Source organism: Numida meleagris, chromosome 2 (genome assembly GCF_002078875.1).
Source record: "Numida meleagris isolate 19003 breed g44 Domestic line chromosome 2, NumMel1.0, whole genome shotgun sequence".
NCBI classification, from domain to species: domain Eukaryota; kingdom Metazoa; phylum Chordata; class Aves; order Galliformes; family Numididae; genus Numida; species Numida meleagris.
In genome coordinates, this window is record NC_034410.1 from 56,417,762 (window position 1) to 56,434,856 (window position 17,095).

General features: G+C 37.0%; 1 protein-coding gene across 2 annotated transcripts; it reads left to right on the plus strand.

Annotated features, from left to right (window-relative positions):
• On the plus strand, window positions 202–6,784 carry PRL (prolactin). 2 transcript variants are annotated; one of them, XM_021389055.1, is made up of 5 exons: window positions 202–511; window positions 2,035–2,216; window positions 2,745–2,852; window positions 4,222–4,401; window positions 4,588–4,957. In XM_021389055.1, the coding sequence occupies exons 1-5, from the start codon at window positions 484–486 to the stop codon at window positions 4,615–4,617; spliced, it is 528 nt and encodes a 175-aa protein (XP_021244730.1). In that variant the 5' UTR covers window positions 202–483; the 3' UTR covers window positions 4,618–4,957. The 2 variants fall into 2 exon arrangements, with proteins under 2 accessions (XP_021244730.1, XP_021244729.1); XM_021389054.1 differs by lacking the exon at window positions 4,588–4,957 and adding an exon at window positions 6,304–6,784 and having other exon boundaries at window positions 359–511.

Genomic DNA, 17,095 nt, shown 5'->3' on the forward strand with positions numbered 1-17,095 from the left:
ACTGTAGAAATTGTAAAGTATTGTTTCCTTTCCAGAAATAGCTAGAATTTTAACACTGGAAGGGTGAAGAGACAAGGAAGGAAGAGAAGACGTGCAGGCAGGGAGAACACCATTCTATTAATATAGAGGATAACAGTCTCAGAATTGACAAGTGGAGCTTTCAAGGATCAGTGGCATTTGCAGCTAATTCAGGGCAAAATTCTCAGTATCCCACAGCTGAAATTGTTAATGAAATTCCCTCTCACAGTTTAAAACAAAAAACAAAAAACAAAAAAAAACCAACCAACCAAAAACAAGTATTGAATATGAATGTGGAAGAGAGGCAATTTGATGTTTGTAATTATCGAGGTAAACTCCACGACCTGCTGAATGTATGCAAAAGTGGACCCCGGATGGTGTATATAAATCTGACATGTGCAGAAAGTAAGAGCAGGTATTGAGACTTCTTTCTGGTAGAGCAAGTCATCACACAGGATCCCTACCATGAGCAACAGAGGGGTTTCACTGAAAGGTAAGACTTTTGCCATTCCCTGTCTGATAACTTCTATGTTTAAGTTTTTAAGAAGAAGCTGAAAAGGTAACAACTCTAGAAACTAAGGTTTTTCCAGCTTCACAGTTTTCCAGTAATGGTGAAGCTTGCTTTCACCTCAAATTTTGGTGTTCAGTCCTTGGAACTGGAAGGCAGCTTGATCCTCTCTTTATTCAATCTCTGGTCTCCTAATAAGACTACCTTTGCACTGAGCAATGTCACAGAAAATTGACTTGAAGGATATGATTTTTGCACACAAAAGACTGGATTCTGGCTGCTCCACTACTCACAGCACTGATCAGAAGGCAATGATTTAAAGTCATCATCCACAGAGTCTAGAAGCAATCTAATAATTTTGAAGTAAGTGACTTCATAATCACTTTTAACTTTCTAAGCCAACAAGTCCTGAGTTTTCTTATTCATAGAATCATTCCCCAGAACACTGATCCAACTGGAGGAGCTTATTCATGGGGGAGGAGAATGTCTTACTTCAATATTGTGTAAATGGTTGCACTTTTCTTGAACTGAGAGCAAGGAAGAAACCCATTGTGTGACAATATTAGGGACAGTTCTGGTGATCTATGGAGTATATTTGAACTTTACATTGATAGTGAACCTAGTGAACCAATGCATGTAGCAGGCCAATTTTCAGAACTAAAATTCTCAGAGCACAGAACAGTGTTCTTTGAATAATTACATTCATTTACCAAGTATTTGCTTGTAAAGTTTTCTACTGTTTTTCTATGCATATTTTGTTTTGCTGAATAGAGAACTTGACTCTGTTAATATTAAAACTTTTAAGCAGATGAAGTTTTGTCTCTTAGACAATGTATCAGTTTCAGGAGAAAAGTTGAATATCCCCTGTTTTCTTAGTAGTAAGTAATTTAGGGTTAAATTCTAAATAGCAAAGCAGCACAGATGCTAGAAGTCTTCTGAAAGAATTCCCAGGACAATCAAAACATTTAAAAAGTGACATAACCACCTTCCCACAAAATTAATTTGAATTCCAAATGTTTGCAAAGAAGGAAAGGACATGTGGGAGGAAGAGAACAAACCAAACGAAAGCAAAAAAAAAAAAAAAAAAGAGAGAGAGAAAGAGTAATCTATTTTCTAAACATATATCTGTGCAAATACAATTAGGTATCTATATTTACGTGGTGAAGAAGTTTGATCTTCTTTCTTTCATTTATCACTATGTAATAAAGTCAAGCACAATTGGTAGAGATTTTGGAATATAGTGTACTGTAACGCAGGTTACCATGTCTCCTCAAACTCTGTAGGAGGTTCTGCTATGCGGGTAGGATGATAGAGGGGAGACAGAATAATCTAGAACAGTGCTTTCATCTTCCATTTATTTTCAAGAGTCAGCATATGGGGTACTCTGAGCCATGTGGCTCAGCGCCGCTAACATCCCCTGCATTCTGATCATCTGCCTCTGACAGCTATTTCCAAATGCATGCTTGTGTCAATAAGCTCCCATTTTGGTTTGTTTCAAACCTGAACAGGTTTGTTGCTGGCAGTTCTTCTGGTGTCCAACATGCTTCTGACCAAGGAAGGAGTGACCTCCTTGCCAATCTGCCCCAGTGGATCTGTCAACTGCCAAGTTTCCCTTGGGGAACTTTTTGATCGGGCAGTTAAACTTTCACACTACATACACTTCCTCTCTTCAGAAATGTTCAACGAATTTGTAAGTACTTTGACTTTTCCTAAGAGTGAGAACACACGAAATCCAATTCAGTATTTTTTTGAGCACAAACCTGTTAATATATGAAAACTTTAAATTTGTAAACAAATAGGACCATGGCATAGACAGTGGTCATAGAATGGCTTAGGTCAGAAGGGATCTTCAAGATCATCATACTCCAACCTCACTGCCATGGTCAGGGTGGCCAACCACTAGATCAGGCTGCCCTCATCCAACCCGACCTTCAAAACCTCCAGGGATCAGGCATAATATAGTCCCAAAGGTGATCAAATCTGCTTACAGTGCTGACCATTGCTAAGATCCCCAACACTTCTAATAAAAGCTACAATTTTCTCATCATTCTTTATGTATGAACCAAGTTTGTGTTTATTTAACTGTAAATACTCAAAAGATACTTCTGACCTTTACAGAATAAAAGCAATGATAGAAGCAATGGAACAAGTAGTTAGTACAGTGTTTGAATTGTAGCTCTTATTTATATCAAAAATACCTCTCCTTGCTGGTCTGCAGGATGAACGCTATGCTCAGGGCCGGGGTTTCATTACAAAAGCTGTTAATGGGTGCCACACTTCCTCCTTAACCACTCCTGAAGACAAGGAGCAAGCTCAGCAGATTCATGTAAGTCCTACATTAGATAATGCCACTGACTGTGAGATAGACCGTGGGGAGAAAAAAAGAGAGGGAGGAGAAAGACTAAAGAGGCGGCAGAGAGAGAGGGAAATCAGATCATTCAGAATAAAAAAAGCCATAAACAGGAAAGCACCAAAAAGCCAAGACATTTGCAAACACTAAGTTTCAGACTATACAGAATATACAAGACCAGTGACTTTCATTTTGTTTTCCCTTCTCTGTATGTTGCTTTCAGACACCGCATCTTACTTCCAATTACAATATAACCTCATGGAGCAAAGCCAGTTATTGTGCTTGTACAGTATTCAGAACACTACAACCTTTGAACATTATTTAAAACACCTTATAGACAACCATAACAAACAAAAAAAATACATTGTCTATATAATAAATATTGTATGTAGGCAAAGGGAAATGGTTTCCTGGAACCGAAGACACTGATATTACCCAGCAAATGCTTAACAGATATTCTTGCAGTTACCAGAAGGCAAAAATGGTCACATCATAATTCAAACACAAAGACCTTAGAGTAAAATAGCAAACCACTTGCAAAGAGAAACCTGAACATACGTCAATTTAATCATGACAAACGTAAACAAAAATGAAGATAGTCTTGTTCAGCCTATGCTCACAGATATAATTTGAAAGTACCCTGGAGAAAAAAAGGTAAGCACAGGTGTATGAATGTCAGTGTGTCAGGGAGAAATTTTTATCAGTTTCACAGCAGTAATAGCCTTGTAGTGCCAGTATAACCATCTGGGTATATAAAAAGTCTGGTTGTGTTCAGATGCATAGTATGTAGCAAAGAAGAAATGGTTGAACATTACCATAACCATAGGCTTTATGAATTTTCATTTGCCCACAAGAAAGAACAATTTTCAAAATCAGAGAGCTATTGCTAGAAGCACCATTGTTCAAAGGGGAGGGCAGATGAGTTATGTAGAAGTAATAAAAGCTATTTAGTGGTTAACAATAATTTCCATTTTCCATTCCATACTAAATTTAAATAAATAAAAATCTTTGTATTATGAAATGTTCATTAAAATCAGATAATTTTTTTTTGCTTTTTTTTTTGGCAGAGAGATAAAGTACAGCTCTGCCTACTAGTTTGTAATGTGAAGAGGGTTTAAAGACATTTTCCATTAAATTACTGTAACTGTTTGTGCTAATATTGCACATGATAACAATGACAAATATCAAAAATTGCATAGAGGTATCTAAGATAGGGCTATAGAGAGCAGTCAGTGGAGTAAATTCCCAAATTTCTGCACTTGAGGACATTGCTCTAAATGCCACCTAATGCTGCCAGCATATAGCCTTCCTATTTTAACTACCTTTTCTTAATGTGGATGACCAGCATGAGGACCTGCTGAATTTAGTACTGGGGGTACTGCGTTCCTGGAATGATCCCTTGATCCATCTGGCCTCTGAAGTGCAAACAATCAAAGAAGCTCCAGATACCATCCTCTGGAAGGCTGTAGAGATTGAGGAGCAAAACAAGAGGCTTCTAGAAGGAATGGAAAAAATAGTTGGGCGGGTAAGTATTAGGTCCTTACAGTCCTTCCAGCCTATTGCTATAAAGAAGCTATGTGCAATGATAGGATCTCTCTACTTGGAAGAGGAAAGGAAACAGTAGATACGGAGAGAAAAAAAGAGAGCCAAGATAGCTGTAAAGTTCTCAAATTCAGCTACAACTTTTTCTGCTTTCTTGTGATTTCTAAAGGAACAGCGTGATGTGACTTGTACAGCATAAAACAACATACTCCTAGTCCTGCTTCAAGAGAAGGTGTCATCATCAGAACTAGAAATCTTCATTCCATCTTTGGGCATTTTTAAGTCTCAAATTTGTGTAGGATGTGCCTGTGTTTTTTCACATCCACATATTTATGAGTATATATAAGCTTATTTATACCTGTCTGTATACATGTAGGTATTGTGTATAGTTTTTGAAAATGGATACTATGTTTAGAACTGTTCTGGAAGTCTGGCCTATTACAAAAATGTGGCACATAACAAAGTACCATTCATTTCTCCGTTACTACGAGTCTGACTTGGTTCCCCCTACACTTGGAGACTTTGAAAACAAGGCTGTTGTTTGACAAAAGCCATACTCAAATACCCCTTGTTATCAGCAATTGATTGAAAGCTTTCTTGAATAAAATCAGCTCTAGCCTGTTTATTTTTAAAGGGGCCTTCAGTAGTCCCTATATATCATTCTGTCAGTGAGCTATATGTTAATAGGAAGTTCTGAGTTCTCTGGCTTTTGCTTTAGAGCAGTTGAATAGCATTAAGAGCACCACGATCCCTGTATCTACCACCTTCTGCTGGATTGCACATTGTTTCTCTCTTTCATTTTGGTGTCTATTTACTCAGAAACCTTACCCCCCCCCCCCCCCCCCCCCCAGGCCACAAATGCATTTATCAGTGTAATCAAATCCATCTCTATCTCATATCCAGGTGTAAAAAGGTGGGGATCCAAGATAACAGTAGAACACAAGTACTGCTACAGTTATCCTGTCACCACCTTCTCATTCACATTATTTACAGAAGGGAAACCCCTTCTGTAGAAGGAGGTAGAAGACAAGATTGGAAAATTCATTACTGTCAAACCCTGTTTTTAAGTGATTGCAGGTCTATTTTTCTTTTTTTCCTTTTTTTTTCCATTTGCTTAAACTAAGTGACAGAGGCTCCACAGATATTCTCCTGTATGCTTTCACAAAGCATAGCTTATGAGAAATAAGAAAGATTCACAAGTACCACTAGGCACAGATTTCCTTCCTCCTATGAAAGGTAGATTTCTGTGATGTGAGAAAATGAATGATTGCCTCTTTCAAAAGAGGAGACTTAAACCAATCTTCACCTTGGATTCTAACTCATTACACAAGTTCCTACACGTAGCTTTCTAGCATTAGAGGTCACTATATCAGTAACAGCTTTTATTATCTTTTTGTTTTTTCTTTAGTGGTATATGAAAATGAGAGATTTGCCTGGTAGCATGGTCTACAAGGCTACATGTATTTGAGAGACCACCTTAGAGATGGACTGAGGCAAAGCTGGAGACACAAAGAAGTTCTAATCAGTGCTTACAATGTCTTTAAGGTGGAGGAAGTCTAAAGGAAATGCCATTTCCACAAAGGAAGGTTTGATTTATCTGCAAATCTAATTCCATTAGACATTGTTAACACACTGGATCTAAGAACACTAACAGCTAAGCTTACAACTTTTAAGGAAATGAACTGAAATATCTGGTGGAAATTCAATCAAAATCTGCTTGAGGATATATAAAACACTATACAGAACAAAGGGAGCCATGACAGGAAACACTTTACAAGCTCTACACTACTAACTAGTATTCCTCAAGGCCAATATTTCTTAATTTTCTGTTCTACATCTAGTCAGGTTCATTATCATCTCTTACAGTATCATTATGTCTCTCTAGGTTCATTCTGGCGATGCTGGAAATGAAGTTTACTCTCAGTGGGATGGCCTTCCATCCCTGCAACTTGCTGATGAGGACTCCAGACTCTTTGCTTTTTACAACCTGCTGCATTGCCTCCGCAGAGATTCCCACAAAATTGACAACTATCTTAAAGTTTTGAAGTGCCGCCTAATCCATGATAGCAATTGCTAAGTACCTCTGGGCTGCATTACTCACTGAAACCATTCATCATGGTGTTCTTGTTGCTTTGCCACTTTTCATTGTGAACTTTACAAAAAGCCACATTGTACAGCATCAGGGTCATCAGTAACTTTCAGGCATGTTTGTGTGAATTCTGGCTGCAATGATTAGTGCCATTTATCTTGGTGTTTAAGATGCTATAAATCACTTGTGTAACAAGAATAAACTTTTCTGTCTAATTTCCTCACTTACAGCATTTCATTGATAATTTGATCATGCAGATACAAATAAAAATATTATTAAATTCAAAACCACGTAGCATCAACTGGTATCTGTGAGTGAAAAATAGCTGGGATGGCTTACACCTTTAGCAAAACCTTCTCCTTTTGGATCTCATCTCCAACTACTGATACATGACAGGATGTCTTGCTTCCATTTCTCCCTGTACTCCTCTAAAAAAAAGAGAACAAAAGAGATGGGACATCAAAAAGCAGAATATTCACCTATCACACTAAATTACCCTGGACTAAAAGTATGGGCTGAAATGCAACATATGTTGATACATGCTTTCAATCAGGTACAAAAACTGTCTTGAGTAGGGGACAGAAATGTAAGAAAGCCAGCCTGGCTAACAGAGCCATATGCAGTGTACAGAGTGAAGACACATCTGGAATTTTAAGAACAGATCCATATTTCTCTATTGACTGTCTGGGGAGTGAGCATTTCCGAAGGAAATCTCATTACTTAAAGGGACTACCTGAGGGCAAAAGGAACCAGTAAGTTTCAGCTAGTAAGTCCCAGTAGGAAGTGCAAGGCATTCATTCAGGATCTTATCCACCTCCTCTTCACATTCCTCACAAGTGATGAGGTGGTTGCAGATGCTCAGAAAACTTTCTAGCTATAAACAGGCATTAGCTGAGCTAAATTATCTGTCGTGAATTCAAAGCAACTCCATTCATTTTGTACTTAGTCACACCCAGTTTTCAGAGTTTTCCTTTTGAAACACAAGTAAAACATCAGAAAATAACAAAATAAGCACAGTCATAATAAGTATTCACTTCTGTATAAATGTACATGTACGTAAAATGTACACAGTAGTAAATAAGCATTTTGTACATAATAAGTAAATGTAAGAGATTAGATAATACGAGCTGCAACAAAGGTCTGATTTCAACCATCTCCATAAAGGATAAAATGATACTTGCTATTATAATCATATATATATGTATATACATATGTGTATTATGGTCTTTTAATCTGTTCATGCTTTCAATTACTGATTTCCTCAGTCTTTATCTGGATAAGTATAAACCAAGCCCATTTTCAATGCAGGCAAAATCATCCGCACAGCAAATTCCTTGTTAGACAGTCATAACTGACAACTTTCATAAGCTCTGAAATACACAAAACTTGTGGCATACACAACAGCAGTTTAACAAGGCACAGCTGTACACCAACACAATCATGGAAGCAAATGGTAAAATTTGCCAAGCAAAATGCAAGCGCCCAGACTGGAATTTAATGTGATAATGATATTCAATTTTCTTTTAAAATGCCAGTTGTTTTTTTTTTTTTTTTAAAAAGGCATTTTAAAGGGGAAAAAAAGAAAAAAAAAAACTCCTTTATAATTATCACAAGTGCTTAGAATTACAGTGTGAGTTCTTATTCAAAAGAAAACATGAATAATGGGACAGCTCCGTATTGAGCTGGAGAAATGATTATGTCTCACTGAGTAAACTCCTACCTCAGAATCTCTTTGCAATTCAAAAGCAACTTGATTAATAGGGCAGACATTCAAAATTTTACACTTATCTGACTAGATCCAAAACAATTACTTTCATCAACTGCCTAAAAATTACAGTGCTAAAACAATTGTTTAAAACTTGCATGCCCTGGCTTTATTGTAGCTTGTTCTAGTACAAATATGTGTTTTTAATTTCATAAAGAAGGAGAGAAGAGAATGGCAAAAAAAGATTCTAAAGATCTGAAAAGCAACTGTTTAGCTAAAGAGGTATTTAAAGCTGATTTGGTTAATATTCTGAGTCATCACAGCTGTCACAGACACAGAAAGATGCTGAACCCCATGAGCACATTGAAAGCTACACCTTCATTGTCAAGTGTCTTGGCACAGACAATGCCTTCAGAATGCAGTTGTGTCTCTGAATGTTCAGACCACAATACAGTCAATTGGCAATTCTCTTTTTTTTAGTTGCTAGTCAGGGCAATACATTCTTATCTCACGAATACTTTGTTGGTTAGCACATGTTTGTAAAACCTGAACAACTATTGTCTTTCATCCAATAAAAACAGCTACATAGCCAATCTCTTATTTTATACAACAACGAATTAACAAGCATGTTCTTTCAAAGTGAAAGAAACCAATATCAATTAGTCAGAGTTTTATTCCAAATGTACTAAATTCTAGCTATGCCAGGTTTTCACCATTCAAAACATCCAGTTTTCTGATTATTTATTCAATACCCGGATAGGTGATATTTAAATCTCAGCTGGTTTATTTACTTCTGTCCATTTAAGATGGCTTAGTGACAGGAGCAACGGTAAAGAGAGGTCTACATGACTGAAATATAGGCTCAATTCTGGTTCCTTTAAAAATGATATTCAAGCTTCTGTAGATGGCACTAAATTTTAGATAAGACCTCATGACATGAAATCTAAATGGTATGAAGGTCAAAGTAATTTATCACCAGGGGCATTTATCACCAAACACAGCACAGCAAGAGTTAGGCAGAATAAAAATCTAACTTACTATTCATGGCTTGCATCTAGAGTCTAGGATAATTGCGAACCTTTGGATCAAACAATGAATTTAAAGGGTGATCTTAAAGCCAATAAGAAAAGATTTTACTGACTGTATATGTCATTTGGAATCAGATGCTTAACTAGGAATGTGATAATCTTTTTAGTGCCTATCTTGTTTTTTTTCTTGAGGTCCAAGAGAAAGCTTGCAGTTGTTGAACTTCTATTAGGAAAAAAAGAGACTTGGCAACTCACCTGTATAATACAGTTTACCTTCACAATATTATTTCAAAGGCAATCCACAATGCTAGCAACGAGGAATAAACTGAAGAAACCATACACACCACCTACATTTAATTTCTGAACAACAGGAATTCTCCAAGGGCTACATTTTCAACTGAATATGCTTATTATAAATAAAAAGTATACAAACTACAAATTAAGTCAGAGATTTTAACTCAGTAATCACGCTTATGTATATGTCCATACACTACAGAAATGGAAATTCTTCAATCATACATGGGAATAACATCACAGACACACATTTCCACTGAAATTATTGGGTTTACTGACCTATGAAGCTATTTACACATTTGTTTGTGTCTCTTAATGACCTCTGGCTGCAAATTACTTCAGGAAATCCTGAAGATTCAAGCTGACCTTCAAAATTCAGTTCAATTGAAATTTAATACTGACTATCAATAGGTTTATATTACGTGTTAAAATTCTGTTTAAAACTAGCGTTAAAATATAGTAATACCTTTTTGAAGTTTCTTACGCTGGTGAATCTTTTATCAATCTTTAGCAATGAAGTTAAGTTTAAATAAACATCAATGTCTGAAAACAGCAGGAACATCAACCATGGATTTTTACCTTTTTTTTCTCCCCAAAGAACTCAGTGAAGAATACACATAAATATGCATCAAGAAAACCAATGGTCCTACTTATTCTATTTATATTCCTATTTACAAATGACAATGACTATCAGCTAACATTACAACAACATCTACTACTCTTGGAATTTTAAAGCTATAAATAGAGACATTATCCCATACTTGAACATTAAAAAATGTATATTTCCTGGCAGTAATTTTTCTTTTCATTTATTAGAATATGAGGAGGAAATGAGAGCAAATGGGTAATGGTGCCTAATGTTCACTTAACTATATCTTTATTTATTTATTTATTTTAATCACAACTGAAAGTGGTAAAAATTGTCCTTATCTTTGGTGAAAAAATGCTCAGAGATTTCTCCCATTTTCTTTGTCATTTTGGGTTTTTTTAAGGGCTCAAGGACAGATTCCGTGGAACTTCAAGAAAATACAATGCCATTTTAAAGGGTAATGGAGAGCCCACCTTTAAATCACTGATTTTTTCACACATTGGGAAAAAACCAAACCCTGTCACTTGCTTTGTCACTAATTCTTTTTATACTATAACATTTAGCATTTTAATCCTTCAAGAAGCACTAGAATCTCACATCGACACTCTGCTTTTGTGGGAAGAGTAAGTCGTGACAGTATACTGCCTTCTAACTCACATGTCCAAAGAAGAATTGCATGGTATCTCTCCTCCCCTTTCCCTTCCCTTTCTCTTTTTCACTTCCCTTCCCACTTCCCTTCCCTTTCCCCATCCCTTCCCTTCTCTTCCCTCTTCCTCATTCTCCCTTCTCCCTTTCCCCTTCCCTTCCCCCTTCCTTTTCCTTCCCTTCCTCTCACTTCCCCTCTCCTTCCCCTTCCGTACCCTTCCCCCTTCTCCTCCCCAGAGTTCTTTTCGTATGTGTTAGGGTTATATATCTCAGTACTGGCCAATACATACACTCCTATATTTCTTCATCAATACACAGCAGGAATGGTAACAAACTAAGTGAAAGTAGGATATAGAGACTTATATGTTCACAGTAACACTTGGTCATTGGCTCAAGAAGAACAGACTTACTGAGATGAATGTTCATTTCTTATCGGTCAACACTGATCCTCACTAAAAGTCCTGAGGAAGTGTCTTGGACAGAGCCTTTTATGGGAAACTCCTATATTTCACAACCATTTCAAAAATGATGGCAGAGACACTAGACAAAATTTGTTCAAGAACAAGTTCACCACAAACATGTATTTATATTTTATCCAGACTGCTAGCAAAAAATGCTTCACCAAGCATAAAAACAAATCACATTTACCAACAATATTTTATAGTAGTAGTACCTCAAAAATTCACTTTTCCTGTCAAACATCAGCACACTAATTATGGGAACCCTTTTCATCTGTTAATAAATTACAGGGTTCATTACACTGAAGAGTACAGATCAATTATTAAATCACGAGTGACAATGTGAGTCATCAGAAATGCTAAGAGCTCTCACTCTAACATATCTAAGAAGCTAGAAAACTCATTTCATTTGTACCATACACCACATGTTGCAAAAGAGCTTGCAGAATACAAAATACATAACGTACATGTACACTCAATTATTAGGAATTAGTTTGTGTGCTAAATGAGTAACTGTAAAAACTTTCCTATTTACTGGTGGATTTTTTTTCCCCACTATTATGCTGACTACCTCCCTGCAGATTTCAGTGTTAAATGTATCAGAAGATAATAAATAATATTGCAATTTTTACTGTGTTATCAGAATGCACAGACCCATATTCATCAACAAGGCCACTGACACTGTACTCTAACACAGCACATAAAAAGTGTCTCTGCCCTGCAACGTCCTGTTCTGTTTACTTACAATTCAAGTAAGTAGGAAACAGGAGTATAAAAAGAGTGGTATATAATATAGTTTGTCTGTCACTCTTTTCACTCTTTTGCTAAGGTAGTAATAATTCCTGTAATATATTGATATATTTTATTGCACTTAGTTTTGCTGACTTCAAGTTTGAAAGCACTGTAAAAAAGGTTTGCAGGATTAGGCCAATAATCATGTATGACAATAGGCTCTTTCTTTAGTTAAAATATTGAAATAACAATAATCTTTCCAAGGAGCCATTCTTGGGAGATTTCCAGCCTGATATCACAGACAACAATAGTTCCTATAGCTCAAAAAAAGTCTTCAAGCCTTTCGATGATTATCCAAGCCTACCTAAAACCTCAGAATCTTTTGGATGTTCCAATATCCTGCAACTATAGCACATTTACTAAAACTTAATAAGACAAAAAGTACTTGAATTTATTTGATTTGCTTGGGATCTGCTTGAAACCCATGCAATACAGATTGTAGGTCCTTGTGTCAAAGGTAATGCAATATACAGCTCAGCAATTCTTTAAAGTGGCTTTTGTGTTACTTGTAAAGAATCTGTTCTTCTGTGTCCCTCTTGCACTAAAATAAAATAATAAAGGTTCTTTTCTTTATCATCCTCATTGTATTAGAAAATTCTCTCTCAAGGGCCATGTGAAGGAAGAAAGTGCAATGTACAGCCTAAGTTTATTAAGAGATTAGATTCTGATGGATGTCACCATGAAAAAAAATGTAAAGTAAAAGCATCAGAAATGGTTTGCAATGACTTTAGGATATCCATTTATTTTTATTTTCACTTGAGATTCCATCTAAGAAAGTAGGACTTATGTGAATAAATGACACACACAATCTCTTGCAAAAGCAAATCTTGAAGCGTTTTTAATACAGTGGTGGATAGCAGCATTGTTTAGCAAAGATATTTTCTGTCTCCTAGACAACCCTCCAGCATACACATTGTTACTCACAAAAAAAAGTTTCACTGCTACTCTGAGAGGGAAAAGGTGTTTGTGTAATTATTTATATCATGCACAACACCTTGGTATCAAAGCATTACATATCTGGTATAGCCTCTGTCAAAGGGATTAAGAACGCTGCTTCAGCCTAAATTAAGGGTAATGTTATATATCTATTGTCACAGCATAAATCTGACTGGGGACAAAACAGCAGAGCAAAGCTGTAGATTGATGGATCTACAGTCTTCAACATACACAACACATATTAGAGAGATGGCTAAGAAATACCATGTACCCTCCTGAGCACTCACCGTGCAGTGAAAGATGCTTTTGATGGAGTTTTAGCCTTAAACCACATCAGCAAGACTTTTTTATACATTTAAGTGTAGCCAGGGCAAACAGGATGTGAACTCAGCCTTCAACATCATAGACATATCGAGGAAAGTGGCAGCACTCAAAAGATCCTTTGAATGAGGCAACTCATTCTATAGTTAGTTGACCTATATTAATATAATCAGTTATCTGAGACCCATTCTTTTTTCTGTAGAGTACAAAGTACACCACATTTCAACCATGCAACTGTACATACATATGTGTAAGGAAAATGTAAGAGATTTGTGCATATATCTTTCCTAAACCTAGTTATAAGCAGGTAGGTATTCCCAAAAAGATCATAAAGCTAGGAATATACCTTAAGGAATGCTTTTTTACATTTCCCATCTCTTTTCAGACATAAAACAAAACAAAACAAACAAACAACAAATGACATCTGCTGTAAAAAAAAAAATGGGGTTGGGTAAAGGTTTCTTTAAAATATGCTCTTTTTTTCTAACATGCAATGATTATGTAGTAGGAAAATTTATCATGAAAGTTCTCATTTAGCAAAGAAAAGTCTCTTTCATTTGGTTTCAGCATTCCTCTTCTCACAAATACAGTGACATTCTAAATCAAGTATTGTTTAATGACTTCTTCTCATGCATTGACTAAAACTAATTATGCATTCATAATTTTCAGAAGGAAAATCAGTGTTTTCAGTAAAATTTGTGTTTTGATAGTTAAAAACCGCATCATACTTTCACCAACAATAAAATTTTCCTTGATCAGGTATCTACATCACCTCAACATTTTAGCAACAGTTAAGAAATATTTTTCAGTGGAAAAGGAACCAAAAAAGTAACCAGTAAGTCTATGCACTATGCAAAAACGTTTGAGACATGTAATGCTGTACAAAGTATATTGGTTCAGAGTTCAAGACGAAAACTTAAATAAATAGCAACTGAACAAATAGTTTGATGTATATAAGAGAGTCCTTTGTGCTATTTTTGGGGGAAAAAGAAAAAAAAAACAACATCTTTTTTTTGAGCCCAAGACAGCCAGTCAAGTAACACAGGCTTTCAAGTAACATCTAACCAGGATATCTGACCCAGTAACACTGCATGAAGAAAAAAAGAAACTGTCCCAAACTGGTTCCCTGTGGCCAACACCTAGAAAGCAAAAATACACAAGGATTACATCAAAAGAAACTGACCTATTTTTTTTCCTCTCTACATAAGCTTATTCCCTTTAGAAATTAGCAAAATACTTCCCTATTCAAAATTAGTAATCAGCAGCTGCAAGTCATCAAGATTTCTCCAGTGAGTCCCCCTCAGATGGCTTATTTTTTGAAGGGAAATCCAATTTCAATCACGCATTAAACATACCCTGGTGGCCCCATTGGGCATTTTTGAAGAGCTTCCCCAGTTATCATTACGAGAGTTGTGGACTTCAAAATCCTGATGGAATTGAATCCGAATTCTGAATTGCTTCTTTAAGCAGTTGTCTATATACAGCGAAGGTTTAATGTTGAACCACATCTCTGGGGCTGGGAGGCCCGTGTGCCTCATCCACACAGCACTCACAGTCCCTCCAGCCATCTATACATGGCTACCTCAGAGGAAATGTTTGAGCAGGCATGGGCAAGCAGTCCCCAGGCAGGAGATGAGGCAAGAACTCAGATGGTACCCCCAGCCTGGAGGGCGGTGGGCAGCTTGCTGGGGATTGCTAGGCAACCCAGGCCTGCTGCTGACCCCAGCACCTTCGGCGCAGTTGGGGCTTTTGAGGGAGAAAGGACCTTTCAGCAGACTGTGCGGAGCTCCGCACGCTTATTGTAAATAAGGGATAGTAGCAGGGTCGCCCTATGTTCAGAACACTCAGTGGATAGCTAGTTGGGTTTATTTATTTATTTATTTGGCTTTATTTTAATGTAGCTGACAAAATCAGGCAACAACGCGCTGTGTAAAAAGTGACATTTTGACTCTAAGGGAGGAATTATTTGCAATTTGTTTTGAACAGAAGCTTAGTTCATGTCAGATGTGAACCTCCAGACAATCATTAGTTTAAACTGCCTGCTATGTGTTTAAAAATTTCAGTCAATTTATAACTGATCTGAATTGCAAATGGGATGGTAATAAGCCATTAGGGAACAACATATCTCTTTTTCACACTTGCAGCCCTCTGCTTTAAGGGGCTTCAACTGCTCTGAAATATGAAAATATCATTTCAGTCATGCGCAGTGTCAACAAACAGGGATACTTTTGAGATGCAGAAATGGAATTTCTTGGAGAATCACTCAGAGAAGACTGGCAGCTGCCACAGTAGCAAAGTAACATGGAGCCCTAGCTGTGAGCAGCAGGCAGTAGTCAGTTGTCCAAAGAACAAATAGCTAGATTTGCTGATGGCACAATAACACCTGGTATCTGACCAGAACTTGGTTACTTTGGTTGCTGACTAAGGGATCTGAGCCATTTCTTATATTCTGTGAAACCACTTTTGTGAGTGAGCGTAGGACTTGCATTACCAGAATATTTCTGCATAGTTATTTGAACTTCCTCAATACTAACTGCTGACTCTTCTGTGCTCAAAGGAGTAAAATATAAAAATTTTAGTTGTTCCAGTTCAAAACAGAGATCTACAGTACGTATCCTTTAAATACACTGATAAGCTGCACAACTAAACATAGAACAAATGGATTTTAGATGATAGCATTAAGCATCATGGATCTTGTCTCGAGTATCTCTTCCCACTGATTATTACCATGATTTATATTGTTATAAATCGCCTACTGATTTATCATGTTTCATAAATGAAAAAACTATCTTTACGTATCCCTATTGCAACCCTACAGTGCTATAGCCACTCTTAAGTACCTGCCATTATTTGTTGTGGTTGTTTTTCTTTTTTTCACTGACTAACAAAATCAGTATCCTTTATAAAATTAATTTATTTCATGGTTTCTCAAGTCTGCAGCTGAGGCCAACTAAATGCCTGACTGTACTAGGTGACAGGCAATATAACCTCTACATTCAAACAGACTCACATATACCTATGAAGGAGGGAGAAATTCAGACTTCTGATGTGCATCTGTGGAAGTTGAGCACTGGGAATGATAGTACCGGTGCCTTTGATATTCCCACACCATTGGATACTCTTGCAACACTAGAGCTGAGCTAATGGGGCTCTGGAGTGCCATCCTCTTTGAAGCTATATGTCTAAATACTGCTCCTGGAGGTTTTGTTTCTAGACAATCTCTTTGTTGAGGGAAGACTAGCCCAGAGATGCCTACAGCAGCCTACATAACTGTAACCACCCTGCAGTCTTCCCCACGGGAGGTCCAGCTGACCAAAATGCTGTTGTGCTAGCACATATGCTGGACTTTATTTCTGCAGAACACTCCTTCCTTCTTAAGAGAGCATTAAAGGGGATATTCCATCAATTCTTTCACGGCACATCCACTCAATCCCCTCTGCTTTTCAGAGATACCACCATAAAACTGCTGATTGCAGGTGAATGTAGGTATTACGCCACATCTCAGCTTTTCTAGGGAGTTCACAACAGCTCCTGTAAAGCTGGCAATATGCTAGAAAGAGGACTGCTTGCACAGTACTATTATTGACCTGCTGTACAGCAGAAAGGAAATGGGCAAGGTCAAATAGGCCAAAGGTAGAATGTTGAGGCAGAAACTTGCCTTGCTTAAGAAGGGTGGAACTAACAAGGACAAAGCAACTCAGGTAAAACCATGGGATTAGACGACTGCTACAGGAACTTGATTAATGACTAGGACTGAAAAAATAATCCTCTATCTGTATCCCTCTGCCTCAAACCACACACATCTAAAACAATTGTAAAA

Excerpts from the sequence above, each read along its gene's own strand:
- PRL (XM_021389054.1), top strand. The coding sequence starts at position 484 with ATGAGCAACAGAGGGGTTTCACTGAAAG. Across the intron at positions 2,853-4,221 it reads AGCAAGCTCAGCAGATTCAT|CATGAGGACCTGCTGAATTT; the intron begins GTAAGTCCTACA and ends GTGGATGACCAG. Across the intron at positions 4,402-6,303 it reads TGGAAAAAATAGTTGGGCGG|GTTCATTCTGGCGATGCTGG; the intron begins GTAAGTATTAGG and ends ATGTCTCTCTAG.